This window comes from Rhyacophila brunnea, unplaced genomic scaffold, assembly GCF_057557595.1.
Source record: "Rhyacophila brunnea isolate RB1 unplaced genomic scaffold, BYU_Rbru_1.0 scaffold_1, whole genome shotgun sequence".
Taxonomy (NCBI): Eukaryota; Metazoa; Arthropoda; class Insecta; order Trichoptera; family Rhyacophilidae; genus Rhyacophila; species Rhyacophila brunnea.
In genome coordinates this window covers 44,575,225-44,593,462 of record NW_028232751.1, presented here as the reverse complement: position 1 = coordinate 44,593,462, position 18,238 = coordinate 44,575,225, and the positions used below count along the sequence as shown (strand labels likewise).

The 18,238-nt window shown below is 34.6% G+C and overlaps 2 protein-coding genes and 1 long non-coding RNA gene across 3 annotated transcripts in view; all 3 read right to left on the bottom strand.

Moving 5' to 3' along the window:
* LOC147079831 (NPC intracellular cholesterol transporter 1 homolog 1b-like) overlaps positions 1–9,049 on the bottom strand; it is a 47,905-nt gene extending 38,856 nt beyond the window's left edge. The window contains exons 1-3 of the mRNA XM_085944825.1: positions 8,936–9,049; positions 2,488–2,655; positions 1,257–1,422 (exon numbers count right to left, since the gene is read on the bottom strand). Of these exons, the coding sequence (XP_085800951.1) occupies positions 1,257–1,422; positions 2,488–2,617 (296 nt within the window). The 5' untranslated portion in view covers positions 2,618–2,655; positions 8,936–9,049. The remainder of the gene's footprint in view (positions 1–1,256; positions 1,423–2,487; positions 2,656–8,935) is intronic.
* LOC147079830 (structural maintenance of chromosomes protein 3-like) lies at positions 8,502–10,666 on the bottom strand. Its single transcript, XM_085944838.1, has 4 exons — positions 10,338–10,666; positions 9,655–9,981; positions 9,254–9,461; positions 8,502–9,109 (listed from the first exon to the last, which is right to left on the bottom strand). The coding sequence occupies exons 1-4, from the start codon at positions 10,463–10,465 to the stop codon at positions 9,092–9,094; spliced, it is 681 nt and encodes a 226-aa protein (XP_085800964.1). The 5' UTR covers positions 10,466–10,666; the 3' UTR covers positions 8,502–9,091.
* Positions 10,667–12,057: 1,391 nt separating this feature from the next.
* Positions 12,058–14,319, bottom strand: LOC147079829 (uncharacterized). Its single transcript, XR_015070397.1, has 4 exons — positions 14,221–14,319; positions 13,671–14,131; positions 12,270–12,481; positions 12,058–12,157 (listed from the first exon to the last, which is right to left on the bottom strand). It is a non-coding gene; the product is annotated as an uncharacterized LOC147079829 (long non-coding RNA).
* Between the last annotated feature and the right edge of the window lie 3,919 nt (positions 14,320–18,238).

Here is an 18,238-nt window from a genome sequence, read left to right as displayed (position 1 = left end):
CAATAACAATAGTGTGTCATACATACAATAAAATGTGAAAACATGCCATGCAATCGATAAGAGATATAAAACGTGGTTATAGCTATCATCTTTCAATATACTAAGGGTATTAATTTTTCTATGGTAACCAATTTATCTACACTTAAGACATTGTGGAATCTCCATCAAGTGTTGTTACAGAAATAGTTCATATGACTCCCTCTAGTTATAGTCATTGTGAAAAGTGAAAAGGTCTAATGTCTCTTGTCTGTCTAATGTTAGAGGAAAGAATGGATCAACTCACAAAAATATATATTAGGGTTCTCAGCGGTATTTGGTCACAGATCGAAGAGATGACGACAATCTAGAGAGGTTAGTGGAGACATCGAGCGTCGACGTATAAGAGGGAGATCGCCTGTATGATGGTTCGATCAAGTGACAGACTCTACGGGTCTTTCATTACCTTTGGTTATGGAAATAGCGAAATGCAGGGACCACTTAAGAGACATAACTAGGACATTTGAAAGCAGCCATGGTCCTCGACAGTGAAGGACACAAAAACAATGAAAATACATATATGAAAGTGAAACAACCAAAAAAAGACTACTGTGGCTAATAATTAAAGTAGCTCCAAATCATTACGCATAGCAGATTCATTTTTTAGCAAAATTCACACTTTTGTTGCCCACATTTGTCTAAAGCCGTAAACATTGTAACATTTTCAATATAATTTTAGATTTAGTGATGAGTCAATTGTGTTTTTAAGGCAAATATACATTATTATTATGCTTATTAGTATTACATTTTTTCACCATGTGATTTATGCAATTGTCTGAAACTAAATCCTGCAGTCTAGGCTCAAATTTTATGGTGTGAAAACACAAAACAGATGCGATATGGTTGTCTGTTAATTTTGATGTTTCTGTTTGTTTTATTCTCATTGTAGAAAATGTATTTTCACAAATATAGGTACCTACTTCCACATAAAGAAGCCATTTGATGAGCATGTTTAACTATATTTTGATATACCTACCCGAAGTGAAAGTCTTCATTCTTGCCTTGAGGATATTTAATTTTTAATATTCGAAATGAAGAATAAAAAGTAATACAGATTTAACATAAATCTCGCGGGACACATCAAAAAGTGACACGGGACATAATTGGCCCGCAGGATACACTTTGTGAACCCCTGATTTAGATGAATGGTCATGTGAAATAGTAAAAACCGTTTTTATGCCAATTATTTTTAAATTGGTTAACTTTTTGTCTTCTTATACCTTTTAGGTGTACAGTTAACTGCAGGTTGACCGCATAAGACATCCATAGCAAGATTTCCAGACTGTGGCATGACTACTCCAATACATGAATTAAATGTTTTCTCCATATATTCATAGGAGAGTTCAACTGTTAACTCTTTTACATATTTATCTTCGCCCGAACCATCTGCAAAAAATACGACTCATTAGCAGGTACAAATCTTTGCACTCGTTTTTGTGTAAACTTTTGAATCATAAAAATACTTAAGACTTATAATGTTGTGGGGTCCCAGGTTCGAATTCTGGGTTCGACAAATACACTTATTGTTTTTTAATTCGTGTTTGGACCTAATAGGTTGAGCAATCTTGTTGAAAAATCTGTTAATACAAACATCCACTCTGTGGAGGCTCATATGATATGGTCAAAAGAAGAGATAGCTTAAAGTTAATTTTACTTAAACTAAATATATCGTACGAGTGCAGTCGATTTCCGCTCAAATGACGTATGAGGTGAATAGTAACTGATATTGGCTGTAGTTCGCACTACAATAAGTGATAATATTGAAAAACTATGAGTGATGTTTCAAAAAAATGCAAGCATTGCAGTGCAGTGCACTTATATGATGTTAGACTAGCCGCAACTGGTCATGACTATGATTCAATAGCCCCTTATGCAGTGTAAAGGACAAAAATGCGACTGGGGACATAGATTAGTTGTGAATGAGCTTGCGATTTGTAGTTCCACAAATCAGCCACCATAATGGTACAGTTATAGTTATGTTTTAGTCTAGATATTTCGATTTAAGCGAATCTAGCATTATGATTTCTTCAACGCACCATTACTTTTCGACAGACTGAATAACACTAGTTTATTCCTTTACCATTCAAGTGATTGGATCCAGAATATCTTACAGAAACCCGTGCACTTTTTTGTTACACTCAATTTTTAGTGGTTATAGTAATAACTAATGGCTAAGCTTTAAATTGTTAAGTTACACAATGAATTTGTGGAATACGGTATGAAACAATATCTACACAATAATAATTTAGTATTTCACGACATTTTTATACTATTTATTGGTTTTCCTAGATCTTTAATAAATCGCTATCGCCTAGATATCATTATTGGAATATCGATCCTGCAATATGTACACCTATGAATTAAATAAAATACATATGTGTACCATGAGATAGTAAATTATATAACATTACTAGATATTCCAATGGAATAATATCGCAAGTGTATATTTACTTGTCACTGTTTCTGCAAATCTGCTCTGATCTGGTCCACAAGTATAATCACAGATGTGTTTCATAAAATTCTTCAGACAAGTTGGACATCTTGATATGATCCCTTCCGCCATTTCCATATTTTTGTCCATGGTCCTTACTTGTTCATAATCGCAGCAAGTTCTGGTATCTGTAAAATTATATTAATATTTTATATTATTTAATGAAAATCAATACCACCTGACCGAGGCATACCTGTTACCCCCACGGTGAAGCTATGAGACCTGGAATACGTATATGATGCTGTCCAATTTGATAACTTAATAGAGGACATTCAAAAGATAATCGACAGGCTTCATGACAACTCGTCTCACGTTGGTTTGAAAATCAATGTGAAGAAAACCAATGATCTGTGCAATAGCACTTGTCCTGATCCAGATTTCCTACCGATTAGCGACGGATAAAACATCGAGAGCATCGACAGCTTCAAATACCTGGGGGTACACATCACGGGAGATGGCATTTTACAAAGAGAGCTTAATATACGAATGGGAATGGCTGTAACAACATTCAACCCGATACGGAGTGTCTGGGACTCACGATTGTACTCATTGAAAACCAAATGCCACCTATTTGACGCTTGCATTCTAACGGTGCTGGTTTATGGTAGAGAATCATGGGACCTTACGAAGGCTCAAAGTAACTGTATACTGAGCTTAGAGAACAGATGTTTGCGACAGATACTGTGTGTGCGTTGACTTGGCGAGGAGTTAAGAGAACGCACCAAGCAGCCTCTCATCACACTGATAGTGAAGAGACAATGTTGGTCCTGGCTCGGCCACGTACTGCGGATGCCAGAAAAGAACCTCAACCTGACTTATCTGTTCTTCAAGCGAATCACCGGATTCCAGCTTCTCAGAACGCCGCTAAATACTATCTATAGAGCGTATACGACAAAGCTACAAGATGCTGGTATGGCATGGAATGACACAAGAAGACTGGCTAGCGACAGGAATTCTTGGAGGCACCGCGTGGTGTCCAAATGATCCAGCTAAGGGGCAGATATGGCCAAAGAAGAAGATTATCTAATACAGTAAATTGAAGATATAGTTTATGTATTTTTGCGGTTTCTAAATCACGAAATATTCAATGTTTTATTAAAAATTATGTGTAGCGACATGGGACATGGAGAGGTGCATTTTGGGCATAAAACGTAAAGATCGCACAATAAACCAATGGATAAGGAACCAGACAAAAGTATGCAATGTGATAGAGGTCGCTAAGCAGAGGAAATTGAGTACCTTGGTATCAAAGTCGGACATAAGCCATTTACAAAATTTTACAGGAGACTCACAAACGTGTGTGAAAAGTGTCCGTTTTTTATATAACATACCAACTTTAAGCTCAAAAATCTCTATGAAAACTACCGTTTTTGATACTTTTGGTGGATTTTTTGAAAAGAGCATTACTTGCACTACCATAATCAATTAAAACATGAATTTAGTGGGAGGTGGCGTTTGTCCCACTTTGATACCAAGGTACTCAATTGCAATGGGCTGGACATGTCGCTCGGCGAGAGGACAACCGCTGGACAAATGCTGTCATACAGTGGTAACCAAGGAGGGCACTAAACGCTCACAGGTACGCCCTAAAGCCTGTTGGATAGATGAACTCATACAGTTTGGTGGATGTACGTGGCAGCTAAGAACTAGAGACCAATCCAGCAGTGGATCGACCCCGGCTGATGATGATGATCATATATGACCACAAAATTTTATCAACGCAATGTCTCTTTATTATTGAATACTTTCATTTGAAGTATATTGAAACATATTGAAGTGACGTCTGAATTTTTTGAGGTGAGCAAGATGTAAGAAATCTTTTGTTTTAAATTTTTTGTTACCGTAAATGCTTAGAAAAATAAATATTATGATTATTCAAATTTGCAATTAACCAATTATATAATTATTGAGAAGATCTGACTAAAAATCTAGATTGCGGCAAGTATAGCGTGAAGCGTGGCCATTTCGAGAACTACAATGCTCCCTAGCCATTTCCTCTTCGTTCCCTTCGCCTTGCAATCATTTGACGTTCGTTATTTGTGCGTGCTGCAAATTCGTGTAGTGTTTAAACGTGTTAATAATTTAAAAGAGACAATCGACAGGTTGTATGACAACTCATCTCGCGTTGGTTTGAAAATCAACGCGAAAAAAACCAACGCTTTGTGTAATAGCACCTGTCCTGATCCAGGTTTCCCTTTGATTAGCGATTGGTAAAACATCGAGAGCGCCGACAGCTTCAAATACTTGGGGGTACACATCACGGAAGATGGCATTTTGCAGAGAGGGCTCACTATCCCAATGGGAATGGCTGGAACTCGAAGCGGAGCGTCTGGGACTCACGATTGTACTCGGTCAAAATCAAATGCTGCCAATTCGACGCTTGCATTCTGACAGTGCTGCTTTACAGTAGCGAATCATGGCACCTTACAAAGGCGCTCAGGGCAACCGTATACTGAGCTTCGAAAACAGATGTTTGCGAAGGATACTGTGTGTGGGGGTGGTATTACTTTAAGAGCAACGAGTAGATAAGGGAACGCACCAAGCAGCCTCTCATTACGCTGAGAGTAAAGAGGCGACGTTGTACCTGGTTCGGCCACGTACTGCGGATGCCAGAAGAGAACCTCAACCTGGCTTGCCTGTTCTTCAAGCCGACCAGATTTCGGCATCCTGGAAGGCCGCTAAATACTATCTATAGAGTGTATACGGCGGAGCTACGGGATGCTGGTTTGACCTGGAACAAAGCAAGAAGACTGGCGAGAGGCAGGGATTCTTGGAGGCGCTGCATGGTGTCCATATGCTCCGACTAAGAGGCTGGCATGGAAAAAGAAGAGTGATACAAAATATGTTGAACAGTGGTAGCAGGAGGATTATAAGTTGTGTTATAACCTACTGCGAAGAAAAAATACAAAATGAGCTCACTGGGCCTATAAATAAAGTCGATGCAATGACAGGTGGATATTCTTTGATATTTTAGTGTTACCATATATCTAAAAATATCCCCACAGATTGGAAAAATTAGTCATCTGGTAATTGTATTCGATATTCACATTCTGAACCAAAGTAGGGGGAATAAAATCTCCTAATACTGGCAATCCTTTCATAATATATTGCAGCGCCACAACGGCGGCCATGACACTTCAAGTTATAATTGTCGCAGCCTCCCAAAAGTCGGTTAAAATATTCTGTTGGTGTTTCAATTATAAGAGCACGGGGTCTCATCTACACAAAATTCCGTATTTTCAAGACCTCAAGAGTATTTTAAAATTTCTCCATGTCATTTATATGACATCAATATAATAAAATACATGCCCAATTATAACAAACAGCTGACTGGTGACAATTGTAAATAATACCACGGTAAATGTGCCGCAAAGGTGGCCATGAGATTTTACAATTTTCTTTTTAGACCAAACCAAACCTAACCTAATCTAACCTACCCCAACCTAATATTACCTCATATAGATAAAGGTGCATCAAAATGTATGAAAATATCAAATTTTCAATTAACGATTATTGGATCGAAAAGCCGATGCGTCGACAGAAAAGGTTATTTATTATAATTGTCTACATGGAAAGAAGTGTTTTCGTAAAAAAAAATTATTAAAGCTCATGGCCACCTCTGCGGCACAATTACCAATACCACTAGCTAATCGAAAAATTCAAATAAATGAGAAATAAATTAATTAATGCGATCATTCAATGATTTGTATTATACGTGGTCAATATGTTACAGATTCTTTCAAAGCTATTACTCACCATTTGTAATAAGATGTGGACATCTTTTTGCCAATTTTCCCTGATCTTCTGATTCCCATTCGCTTATCGGTTTGGCAGGTTGATCAGTGTGACAATTCAACCAATGATTTTCATTTTTATAACACTGCCCATACCACACGCATGTTGGCTTATCATTCTCATAATTGTCAGCGTCTAATACAGTGTGTTGGGCCCATAAAATAACCAGCAAATAGATGTAGCTTGAGAAGTATTTCATTTTCTCACATTGATATAAAACCATCAACGACAATGCATTTTAGTTACACTATTGGATCACAAAAAGAGACTTTTATAAACTGAGATTCTGTTTCGGTGAAACAACTTGCTGCAGTCACTGTATTAATAAAGACTACATTGAACACATTGATATTGGATTATAATTCCCTTATCTAATGTACACCTGTCTTTAATCAATAATTGATGAATCATGAATTAAACACCTGCCACACAATAAATACAACATAGATAAGATATTCTCATAAAGGATTATCCAAAATGAAAATGACATTCATTGTACAATGTTCGGTTTTCAGTAATCACGTTGCCAATAGCCTTACATTGTATGCTCCTTTAAAAAAACATAAATAGAGATCCTATTATCAGGGGCATCCTTAAGCCAGTTTAACAAATTGGACCTCAGATTGACAACAATCATGCGGCCCGAAACAAAAAGAGAATAAATAATAAGTAATCTTAAACCACAATTAAAATTTATCTGTTATTATTAAAAATCTATACTGTTATTTTTTAGTGGATAATAAAAAATTCAAACTTTTTCTCCAAAAACAAAATTTTTGAGATAATAATTAAATTAAAAACTTTCAGAAAATGTTTTATTAAAGAGCTAAAAAATGTTCTCGGCTTGGTCAAATTTTTTTTATGGAAGGTAACAACACTTTCTTTTTTGATTTTGGATAGGTTGATTCTTGGGTCGCGAAATGAAAACTATTGGGTACCCTAATCTGGGTGAATATAGCGGAGCTACGGAACGCCTACGGCAAGCAACGGGGATTCTTGAAGGCATGGTGTAGTGTCCATATGCTCTAATAAATTATAAGCCAATATTTAATTGGTAGGATATTCTTGATGTATGGACTATTTTAGGATACTTGTTTGAAATCAAGTAGGTACTTAATTATTTATAATATTATTCTGTTTGAAGTAAATTATTTCAGCTGTCAATGCCACAAAATGGAAAATGCTGATTAAAATTTTTTTTTGAGTTTTTATCAGTTGCCAATTTTTAATTATGTTAACGAATTAAAAGATAGGTAGTATTAATGTGCATTCACAAACTCTTTTTGGCCCATGTATATGATAAGGCCAGGCCGGCTCTGCCTATTATTTTATTAACAAATTTGAGAATTTCAATATCAAAGTAGAGTAGATAAGAAATAATATTTGGATATACATTTTTATCAACATGTAGGTATCTATCGTATCAATTCACACCATATTATCTATACTTATCCACATCCTTCTCATGGCAGATTATCAGAAAAATCTGCTACTAATTCCACTTGATTATGAATTTAATAATATATAATTTTAAACACGTGTGAAATACTCATCAAAATTGCCATATTATAGACATACCATTATATCACGGCTGTGGATATCTTAACTGTAATCTGCAAAACTATATATCCGTACATACCTAACCTATGCCCCCCCCCAATCCCCGATTCCGTTCATAAGCAGCCATGACATTTTAGTTGTAGAATAACACACAGACTCCAGCCGCAAGCATAACACAACTTGCAAGATCCCTCAAGGCCCAACACCTCTTTCCATGTTAATCCTGTAGTGTATACATAACTGTCGTAGCACTACTGATGGTCGGTCGTAACAATGTATTATTTGAGGTTGGTCTTACAGGAGTTGTGTGACATTATAAAACCATGTTCCAACCTCGCAAAGCATCTTTTGAAGATGACAGTTCTCACCACTTTTTATTGCACTCACTTACAGAATAACCCTTTGCACTCGTTAATATAATTATTTTTCGGTAACCGGACAAAACAGAACATGAAGAAACAGAACGGTGACAAAACAGAACATGAAAAAACATAACAGCCAGGGGAAAAATAAAACATTCATTTTTGTCATATCTATTTATTAATAAAATACTTAAAAAACTCAAGTTTATAAATGAAATATATATAAATATTTATTATATTTTTAATCACTGCATGTTGGCCATTCGGCTTAAAAACCTCAATTTATCTGCTTGGTTTTGATAATCATGCACAACTCCACAGAATTATTAAACACATTATTTCGTTGTACCTAGTTACGCATTTTGAAAATATTAGATTAATTAAGACGAGATATACCTAGCTGTCCTCGGTACATTAGTTAGTGAAATGTTGCTTAAATCCAAATTATTGGTTTTTCACTGAATTACTTTTCTTATCCTTCCTAGAGATCTTTCCTTATCCTTATAATTTGTACCATTTTGATCACATGAAAAGTACCTGATCCTGTTACTACATTCCACGGAGATGAAATGTTAATCCGAAGACACATTTTCAATGAATTTAGGATGGGTTTAGTATAACAAATGTGAGATTCTCCTTGGAATGTGTACAAATCAACATTTGCTACATAAGGGAGAGAAAAATATCTTACATTTATAAGTGACATATTCTGGTATTTAGTGTGCAAATCTGGAGCATTCGGTAACGTTCCCAGTGCAGTGACCTTGTCGAGTGATTCTTGAATCTTTTCCTGAATGAGGACCTCTTTGGATGCCATCTTTTCTAGATCCTTGGTGTATTCTTCCATTTAAGAAGCTTCTTTTTCCTGAAAATAAACATCAGAATTTAAAAAAAAAATAATAGTTAGTATCTATGCAATAACAATTCGATAAACATTGCAGAAGTAGGGAGAAGTTGTTTGAAAGTAATAAGTTAAAATTATTAATAGGAATTCTCATGACATAATTACCTTATTTTTCCACATTTCCAATTTGGTTTTAAGATGCTTCTCTTTCTTGACGGCATCCTGAAGTTTCTTATCCACGTCTTCCAAATCTTGAGTGCTGGCTTTGATTCTCTTTTCTGCTGCCAAAACATCGGCTTTACTATTTGACAAACGTGTCTTTCGATCTTCAACTGAGATCTCCTGGAGAGCCTGTACCAACTCATCTTTACGTCTAAATGAACAAAATAAACATATTATCATTATTCAATACTAGGGTAGTTTGAAAATTTTGATTAATTGAAAAATTGATATTTTGGGAATGGTGAATATGATATTCTAAGCAATGAACAGTCAGTAAATAACTGATTTCTGTCCGATACGCCTTTTGGCCTGGCACCTATAATCTTTAAACCAATAATACAAACCTGATCAAATTATTTGTCAACAGATTTTCAAGTTTATTCTCTGTGGCTTCGAAATTCATCCTAGCACTGAACGCCTTCTTATTCTCCTGATTAAGTCTCCGGATAGCATCATTCAACTCGTCCACCTTCCCCTGATCAGCCGTTGACAGCTGGTTCATCAGTTCCTGGTGCAGTTCGGACTTCAGCCCCTCCTTCGTGGCCTGCATGGCCTCCAAACCGGATCGGCATTGAGCCAGAGATCTTTCTTTAGGCCCACAGAATCTCTCAATGGAAGATAATTCTTCTTTCATCAGCCTGATATCGGCTTTCACCTTGTCAAAAATGTCTCTGCGAAAGAGAAATTTTAATGAACAATTAAGATCACATCAATGTTAACAAACATGATGAAATGAGTAAGGGAGCAAAAAAAAGTGTTGGACATAGTACAAAGCGTAAAGTATTCAAAGTGGAGACCATCCAGTGGTATCCAAGAGACATTAAAAAAATATCAACTATGAGCAGGCCCCGCTAGGTCAATGAGATAATCAAGTTTAGCAGAAGTATGTGACAACAAAATACTAAAGAGTGAGAAGAGTGGAGACAGCAAGGAGAAGCTTTCATCCAGCAGTGGCTGAGATGCAGATGTCATGAAATTTAAACCAATAATCTTCATTTATTTATATATAGAAAAACATCATCCGTACTCGGCTTTGCCCTGTTTTGTCTCAGTCTTCTGCATTTCCGGGACGATTCTATTAATATTGGCTTCCGTCTTATGAAGTTCTTGACGCAGCGTGCTGAGTTCCAACTCCGAGCCCTTGATCTGTTCCATCAATTCAGTAGTCCGCCGCGTACAAGTATACAACGCAGATGAGACGGGTTTATTTTGGAAACTTATCCTTCGTAAAACGTACGTTCATCGCAAAGAAAGTAATGTACCGCATCACAATTATGCTGTGCTCCAATGCGGGACACATAAAATGAAACTTTTGGTCATAGGGAAAGCCAGGAATCCTAAGCCATTCAAGAATATCTGCCTCACTGAACAACTGGTTGTGTCAAGTGATTTAGTGTTTAATATTTAGTTAATAAATATGTATCTTGATTTTGATTATAAATAAAACCGTAAGTTGCTAGTACATATTTCTTAAAAAAACTATTATTAGGAAATACCTGTTTCAATTTTTACCATATTTTGTATGTATGTACTATAATCCGCCGCATTCACTAATTGGACACTTGTCAGGTTTTTGGGGTAGCGGATTACTGAGAGAGTACTGAATATATTATTTTGTTTCACATTTTATATTATTGATTTAAAGTGGTGAATCCCAAAGTGGGGTGGTAAAAGTTGTGGAGCAATAGAAAGCGTTAAGAGTGCGCGTCCACTACAATGCCTAGACGTTGCGTCTTGCGCTATACCCTGTACTAATCTCACATGCCGACTGTCTCCTCGACTTCCTATAGGTGAAGTCTGTATGTGGCAGTGGCGAAGGGTGACTTTTTGAAAGAGGTAGGCTGTGGTAGTAACCATGCATGTCAGATATATTTGCGGGAAATAAGAAGATAACCCAATATGAATAGGTACGCTAAAACGTAGAAATTTCAAAAGCTTAATTGGTTTGTTATAATTAGTTCATAAAACTAAGCAATTAGCTTGAATTACTTATGTATTTTCCTAAACATTTATAAACGTAACATACGCTCAAAATATATTACCTATCATGTATGAAAATATCCGTTGTTGTATATGTATTATGTTCCATAACAATTTATAATTTGACCCGTAAAACTAGACATTTTAAAATACTTCTATATTTAAAACACAGACTTAGGTAGGTACAATATCAGATATCTAAATTGTCTAACGAGTGAACTAATGAATAAATAAAAATCACGAGATAAATTATTTTATATTTTTATCAATACATATTTATGTGATTTAATGGCATAGAAATTATTTTTTTAAATTATCTTTTTATTAATTATTTTGAATAAATGCGCTCTCGCGACGCAAGCGCTAACGAAACAGCTTGCACATTTGTATGCGGGACGCCAGACATTTTGAAATTATGAGAAAAAAACTTCATATTGAAAAACCCGTCGATTAATGCAAAAATAATCCTATACAATATGTGAAGTGAAACGCGGCGTGTTTTATTTTTTTAAACTTTCAAGATATGCCATAGATGGTGCTTATTGAAATATGGGAAAAGATCGTAAAATTATGACAATTAAACGATAAATGTCTTTGGGGCATATTGAATATATTATTATTTGTGATTATATAAATAGTTAATATGAAAATAAAACTATTTTTCTTAAGAAGGTAGGCTTTAAATAATCGCCTAGTATGGAGTCTTCGCCACTGGTATGTGGTATAGCTAGGCAAGATGCAACAATATAAATATGTATAAGTATTACCTTTCCTGCCATGAACCTAAGAGTTTGGTCGGCTTTGGCAAGATCCTCCTTCAGGGATGACAGATACTGGGTCATTGTAGTTTCCTTCCGCCATAGCTCACTGTAAAAAATTCAATTAATAAGTAGACAGCCATTTTGACAAAACAGGATTTTAAAATTATAATTTTTTAATAATGTTTACTTAGGAAGTCATTAAGTTATTGTCATCTTACTTTCTGGCGCTTTGAGCTTGATCTTTGGTTTTTTTTTGCCCTCATAAAACTGTCGGTTGTGATCGTTGATGGCCTCCCTTTGCCTCTCCATGTCGGCTGTGGTTTCCGTCAGTCGCTTCTCCAGCTCAGTCAGTTTGTTGGCATCTCGTTTCAAATCATCTCACAAGTTTACTTCATGGTTTTTTCTCTCTTTGATTTGCTTATTCAACGATCTGAAAAAAATATAATGTTAATGTTGTTTTTCTTTCAACTTTCGTAAACAAAATAACATCTTAATGTATTACTTTCCCGCCTAATTCTTGTGCATGGGAATAATAAAATAGAAAATCATCACATTAAGAAATAAATTATTATGAAAACAAAATAATCTATAATGAAATTGCCTGCAAATCCCCACCACTCCGAGCTGTCTATGAAGCTTAGTCTAGATTTGGTATCCGTTCGCGATGGAGCTTCCACACACCGCTTAACAAAAATACACTCGCATCTGTTTTCCCAAACGTGCCAAAAGAAGTATAACTTCAAAAATTGTGAGCATACACTATGTTATAATAATTATATCAGACACAATTTTAGACAATATTAATTATTGTTAAATTAACTGTTTTAATGCTACTTAGTATGAATCCATTTTAGTAATGATTCCAAATTATTGTGTCGGTCTTAAATAGATGTTTTGTACTCAAACTATGCATAAGATCAATCGTATTGAGTATTGAAATATAACATAATATTGAGTTAAATTTATTGGATATACATATGAGAATAATATTCGATATGAAGTGACAGTTTGTCGTTTCTTCAAAAATCAAAAATTATCAAAGCTTGACCTTTTAAGGGTTTATTTAGATTTGAATACAGCAAAAAAACTTATATTAGACATTTTCACAACAATTTATATGATAAATATTCGTTTTTAGCTGGCAGCTATGCATTAAACAAACTTTTTTGTTGGCCATGCGTATTGTTTGCTAAAGAAAAGTCTGCGTGGAATTCTACTGGCATAAGTGATTTAAATAATTTGACAAATTCAGCAGTGAAACATATGACCAGTGTGTCGTTGTCATTAGTGTGCACCTATTCATCAGTAGTAATATCATAAGTATTATCTTCTTATTTCCCGTAAGTTACCTGACAAGTGTGCTCTTTTTCTCTGATCTCCACAGCTTACCTCTTTCCAATAGTCACCCATCGCCACTGAGAGATGGTGATGGTTCAAAATATTCTGTAAAATGACGAAACCATGGACCAAATTTGTCACCGCAACAGCATGAGTTGCAGTGCAATATGCACCTCAATTTGGTTTGCGCTTTAGTATTATTAAAGGCACTGAAATGAAGCAATAACAGCGCAGGATTAATCTTAATCTAACTCTAGATTTAAGGAGCTTTTTTGCTATACCTGTAATTTATTTTGGTACTCATTCATTAAATTCTCATACGAATTCTCATTCTCGAGTCGAAAATGTTAATCTCGCTGCACGTCCTGGATCATTGTCTAAATTTAGTAATAACACCAGCAGTTGGAGTCAGTTTTTCCTGGACACTTGATGGTGACGTGCTTACCCTCGACACTGCCAATACAGTTATGGAATTGACATAATATCTTAAACCCTTCAGCAGATTCTTTCCTTTGTAGGTTGGGGTAAATATTCACTTTCTAATTTTTTGCAAATAGCTTCAAAATTTTTGTCACGATTGCACTGACTGTTAAAAATCCAACTCGAAAACTATAGCCAATTGTGTAGAAAGTATCACCGGTGGCAACAAATCTTTCATCTTTCCGAAGTTGTGGCATCAAAGTATGAAAATCTCCATACTTGCTTCGTTGTAGACTTGTCATGAATCCACTTCTTTTTTTCCCTGAGAAGAAAAATAGTAAATTAGTCGAAAATAGTTTGTGAATTGGATAAAAAATAAATAAAACACTTTAATGCTGTGAATAGTCAAACCTGGCATTATCCTCGACTTCTAAGTTAAGTAATACAGGCGCTTCTCCTACATCCGAATACAAGTACACTTCGATTTTGTCAACACTTAACTGTCACTCTGACATTAGTATTTAGTTTACTCTATGGTCTATGAGTCTATGGCTGCAACCAATGCTTCTACCAGTGTTGCCATATTTTCAAAGTGGAATTATAATAAAGGCCTCCATAATTATAGTACATATTTCGGCAAGAAATATAGTACCTAGTTGTTGAATGACCAATAATTTTCTCCATTTTTAAAAATTACACGTTAAGTGAATAACGAGACCTTTTTTTAGATAAAAATTACACGTAACGAGAGCTTTTTTTTGGTAAATTCCAAGCGCCAAAATTAAGTAAATCCGTTTTTACACATAGGGAAATTAATAAGATCCTTTTTAGATAAATTCTATTGTGAATTTTTTTTTCAGAATTTAAATACAATTAAGTATTTTCGGACTTTTATATCGTAATTATGGTATGTACAAAATATGTTTTAATAATAGTACGGTTGGCATCGCTGGCTGCCACCTAGTTTTCATATAATGATACATTTTACGCGAAGTGGTAAAAGTTTTACCTAGTAATTCTGAAAGCGCTATCTACCTACCTACCTATAGTATACGTATATTTTTCATATTTAATTATTTATGAAAATTATAGAATATTCAACAATCGGGCGGACAACATTCAAAGGGATGCGGAAAGGCTGGGGATAGTCAACTGGGAAGAGAGAGCGCTGGACAGAGATTCCTGGAGAAACGTTGTGCAGTCGGCCATGGATCTGAACGGCCCCTAGCGCCAGTTTAATAATAATAATAATAATAGAATATTTGGCGTATGTAAAATATTAATATTATTTACTTGCTAGGTATTTTAAATTAACAAAATTATTAAATCTATGGCTGATTCCTGCACGAAATTAGCATCAAATGCAAGCGGATGGCAAGCGTTTGCGTTGCGAATAAGCGCACCAGTGAGCGGACCTTTTTTAAATGTAGAAACACATCATTAAGGGCCAATGTGTCTACAACAATTATATTGTTTTCATTGAAATAGTAACTACGAAACCGGAACCAGGTAGGTACCTAAATAGAACTTCTAGGAAGTTTAAGGAATGTCCAGGCCACTGTGAAAAACCATAAAAACTCTATTTTGACCCACGTGCCACATGTGGGCTCTATATGGACGATATTGTCCTCGGACTTTTGGCTCGGCGGACTATTTGAACCAAAAAAAAAACTGAACCTAATAACTATTGTTCTAAACTTAATAACCCTATGGCTGCAACGATGTTTTTCAAAATCCGGACGAGAATTGCTACCAATTATTGTCGATAAATGAAAATATTAAATTGTTTTTAGACATGTTACCACTCTAATTGATTCTTTGAAATCAGAATATTATGAAAACAAGTTTCATAATTAATTTATCGTTTTGAATAGATAATGAGGCAATTAGATATCCCGCACTCATGTACCGTAAAATTAATTGAACTTCTCTTTCTCGCTCTATCATACTGACGATCACGTGTGCGAGCGAAACGAACTATCGAGTTTTGATTTTTAACAGCTATTGGAATCCTTCGGTTACTTCAAATATTATTTTAATTTTAATTTAATATTTTGATTTGTGAAAAAGGTCTTCATGGTGTTTGCTTGTCGGAACATTTAAAATATTGCAAATGATTTTTATTTCATTTTTTTATATACTTAGTACAAATCTACTTTAATTTAATAAAAAATCTACGGTCCTTCAGGGAGTCATGATCCGTGTATCTGGGAAACACTGCTCTAAAATACTTTTCCCACTGTTTCAAATGTATAAAATAAAATATAACAATGTCCTACCATCAAAAATTTTACTGTAAACAAATCAAAAATGAAATACGTTTATATTGTAAACTGAAATTTGTATTTGGAACGTAATTTTTTTATTAAAAAGATGCAGATTTGATGATAAAAATACAATAGTTGTCATTTTTAAACCTAGTCACAAGACATAATCTATCAATCAGGGTATATTACACAACAATAAAACTAAATAGATAGAATATTTAGTACCACTGAGGCAGTAGGTAGTATGTTCCCAAATTAACTTAACATTTCAGGCATCAAAAGCAAAACGACGATCGTTGTTAGCATTCCTCGCCATTATCAAGAACAACGATATACCGTTGCGTAGCATTCTATGGGTTAAGGTTAATTTGTTAATTTACATTAGGTATTAGATAATGAGAGATTTAGCAATTAATTGTTAATTTGAATTTATGAAATTCTTGAACGAAAGGTAAAACTTGTGTTGTTTTCACTGCTACTGCTACCGCTACATTTAAATACCACAACATTCAGAATTAGATACCTAGGTATTAGAATACTATCGCAACTTTAGATTTTTTATGGCTCGTTGATCGTCCGTTGGTCAGTCGTAGAGCATAATAGACAAATTGGACGATATTGTCTTCGGACTTTTGACTCATAAACGGAGCAGCGCCAGCATAACTGTAGTATTTTGCTTATTTGGTCGCCATTGATGTGCTGCTAAGATTTTATTTGCCGGCTCGCATCCAGCACTATCCAAATAGGTATTATGCCTACCACTTGGAAAAAAAATCGGTGTGTGTACTAATGTACGCGCGTTAGAAGTTATACTTCTTTGGCGTAACAAAACAAATAATTATTGTATTGGACGAAAACTTATCTTTGCCTTACAGCGGAAGTGCCCATAATGAATTAATAAAAAATAAAATTTTAATATATTTTTTGAATTATTTACCAACTCAACATTCACAAAAATTTATTTATTTATTGATATATAATTTTACTCATAAATAATACTTACATAAATATAGCCTCAAATCTTGATACAAAATCTTTACAATGAAAAATAAATATACACTCCAATATAAATAAAGTTTTATGAATATAAGTTAACAGTGTAGAATGTTATAATAGTTATAAGAATGAATAATCATAATAATAAAAAGTGTTGCAAATTCCGTCACACGCCAAACGCGTTACATCCGTGTCACACGCCAAAAATACACCCTGATCTGATTTCCCAAACGCGCCAAAAGAAGGATAACTTTATGTGGTTCCTGTTATTATTACTTGTATGCTATCTCAATACTGATCATTCTACACTGATAAGTTGGTTCGTGACGTTAAAGAATATAGGTAGGATGCGACAACGCTGGACGCGGTTATTCCACCTACTTAGGTGACAGAATTCATTGGGTTCTCCCAATACAGTTTTATTTTAATTTTAAATCGAAAATCATTAAACTTTCTCATTAAAGTTTTCATAAATGCGACTACGGCAATTAAATGTTTTCATAGAACAGTGCTGAGTCAGTATTATTTCAATGATTAAATATTTCTAACTTTGCTATACATTTTTAATTGTTACTGATGATTACCTAGCTAGGCATTCTGTACAATGAAAAAATACCTAGTGACATTTATTGATAATAATGAACAAAAACAATAATGTATAAATTTTATTCAAATCAGTTCGCCTGAAACACGTCTTCGTAAGAAAATAAAGTTTAGTGAAAAAACGATCCAACGGCCATACTGTTATTATTGGCTGATACGTTATTATATTTAATTCACTTACTACTACTTCATACGCAATCATATTTGCTACCTACCTATGAGATAAGTTTGTTAGAACATTAAAAACTATATTCGCTAACCTACTATAGTTATTGAAAATCTTAATCGATTTTCTTTTCCTGATATTTTATTTCCTTAATCATATTAAATCGATGGATTTCATTCATTCATTATAACAGAGAAACTCAAGATGTTTTTTACTTACAACGAGGTACCTACTAATGTAATGTAATATCTAATAAGTAACCATGTCAAACAGATATCCATTCCTTATGACCCGGTGCGAACCGATTGTAGCCCACCACTAACAAAAATATTGTTATGCTTTAGATTTTAGAATAATTATTTTTGATTTTGTACATGAAAAATTAATGATACTTCAC

Coding starts and splice junctions, on each gene's coding strand:
- LOC147079830 (XM_085944838.1), bottom strand. CDS start 10,465: ATGGAACAGATCAAGGGCTCGGAGTTGGAACTCAGCACGCTGCGTCAA. Junction 9,982..10,337: donor ACAAAACAGGGCAAAGCCGA/GTACGGATGATG, acceptor TCTCTTTCGCAG/AGACATTTTTGACAAGGTGA. Junction 9,462..9,654: donor TTGACAAATAATTTGATCAG/GTTTGTATTATT, acceptor TTGTTCATTTAG/ACGTAAAGATGAGTTGGTAC.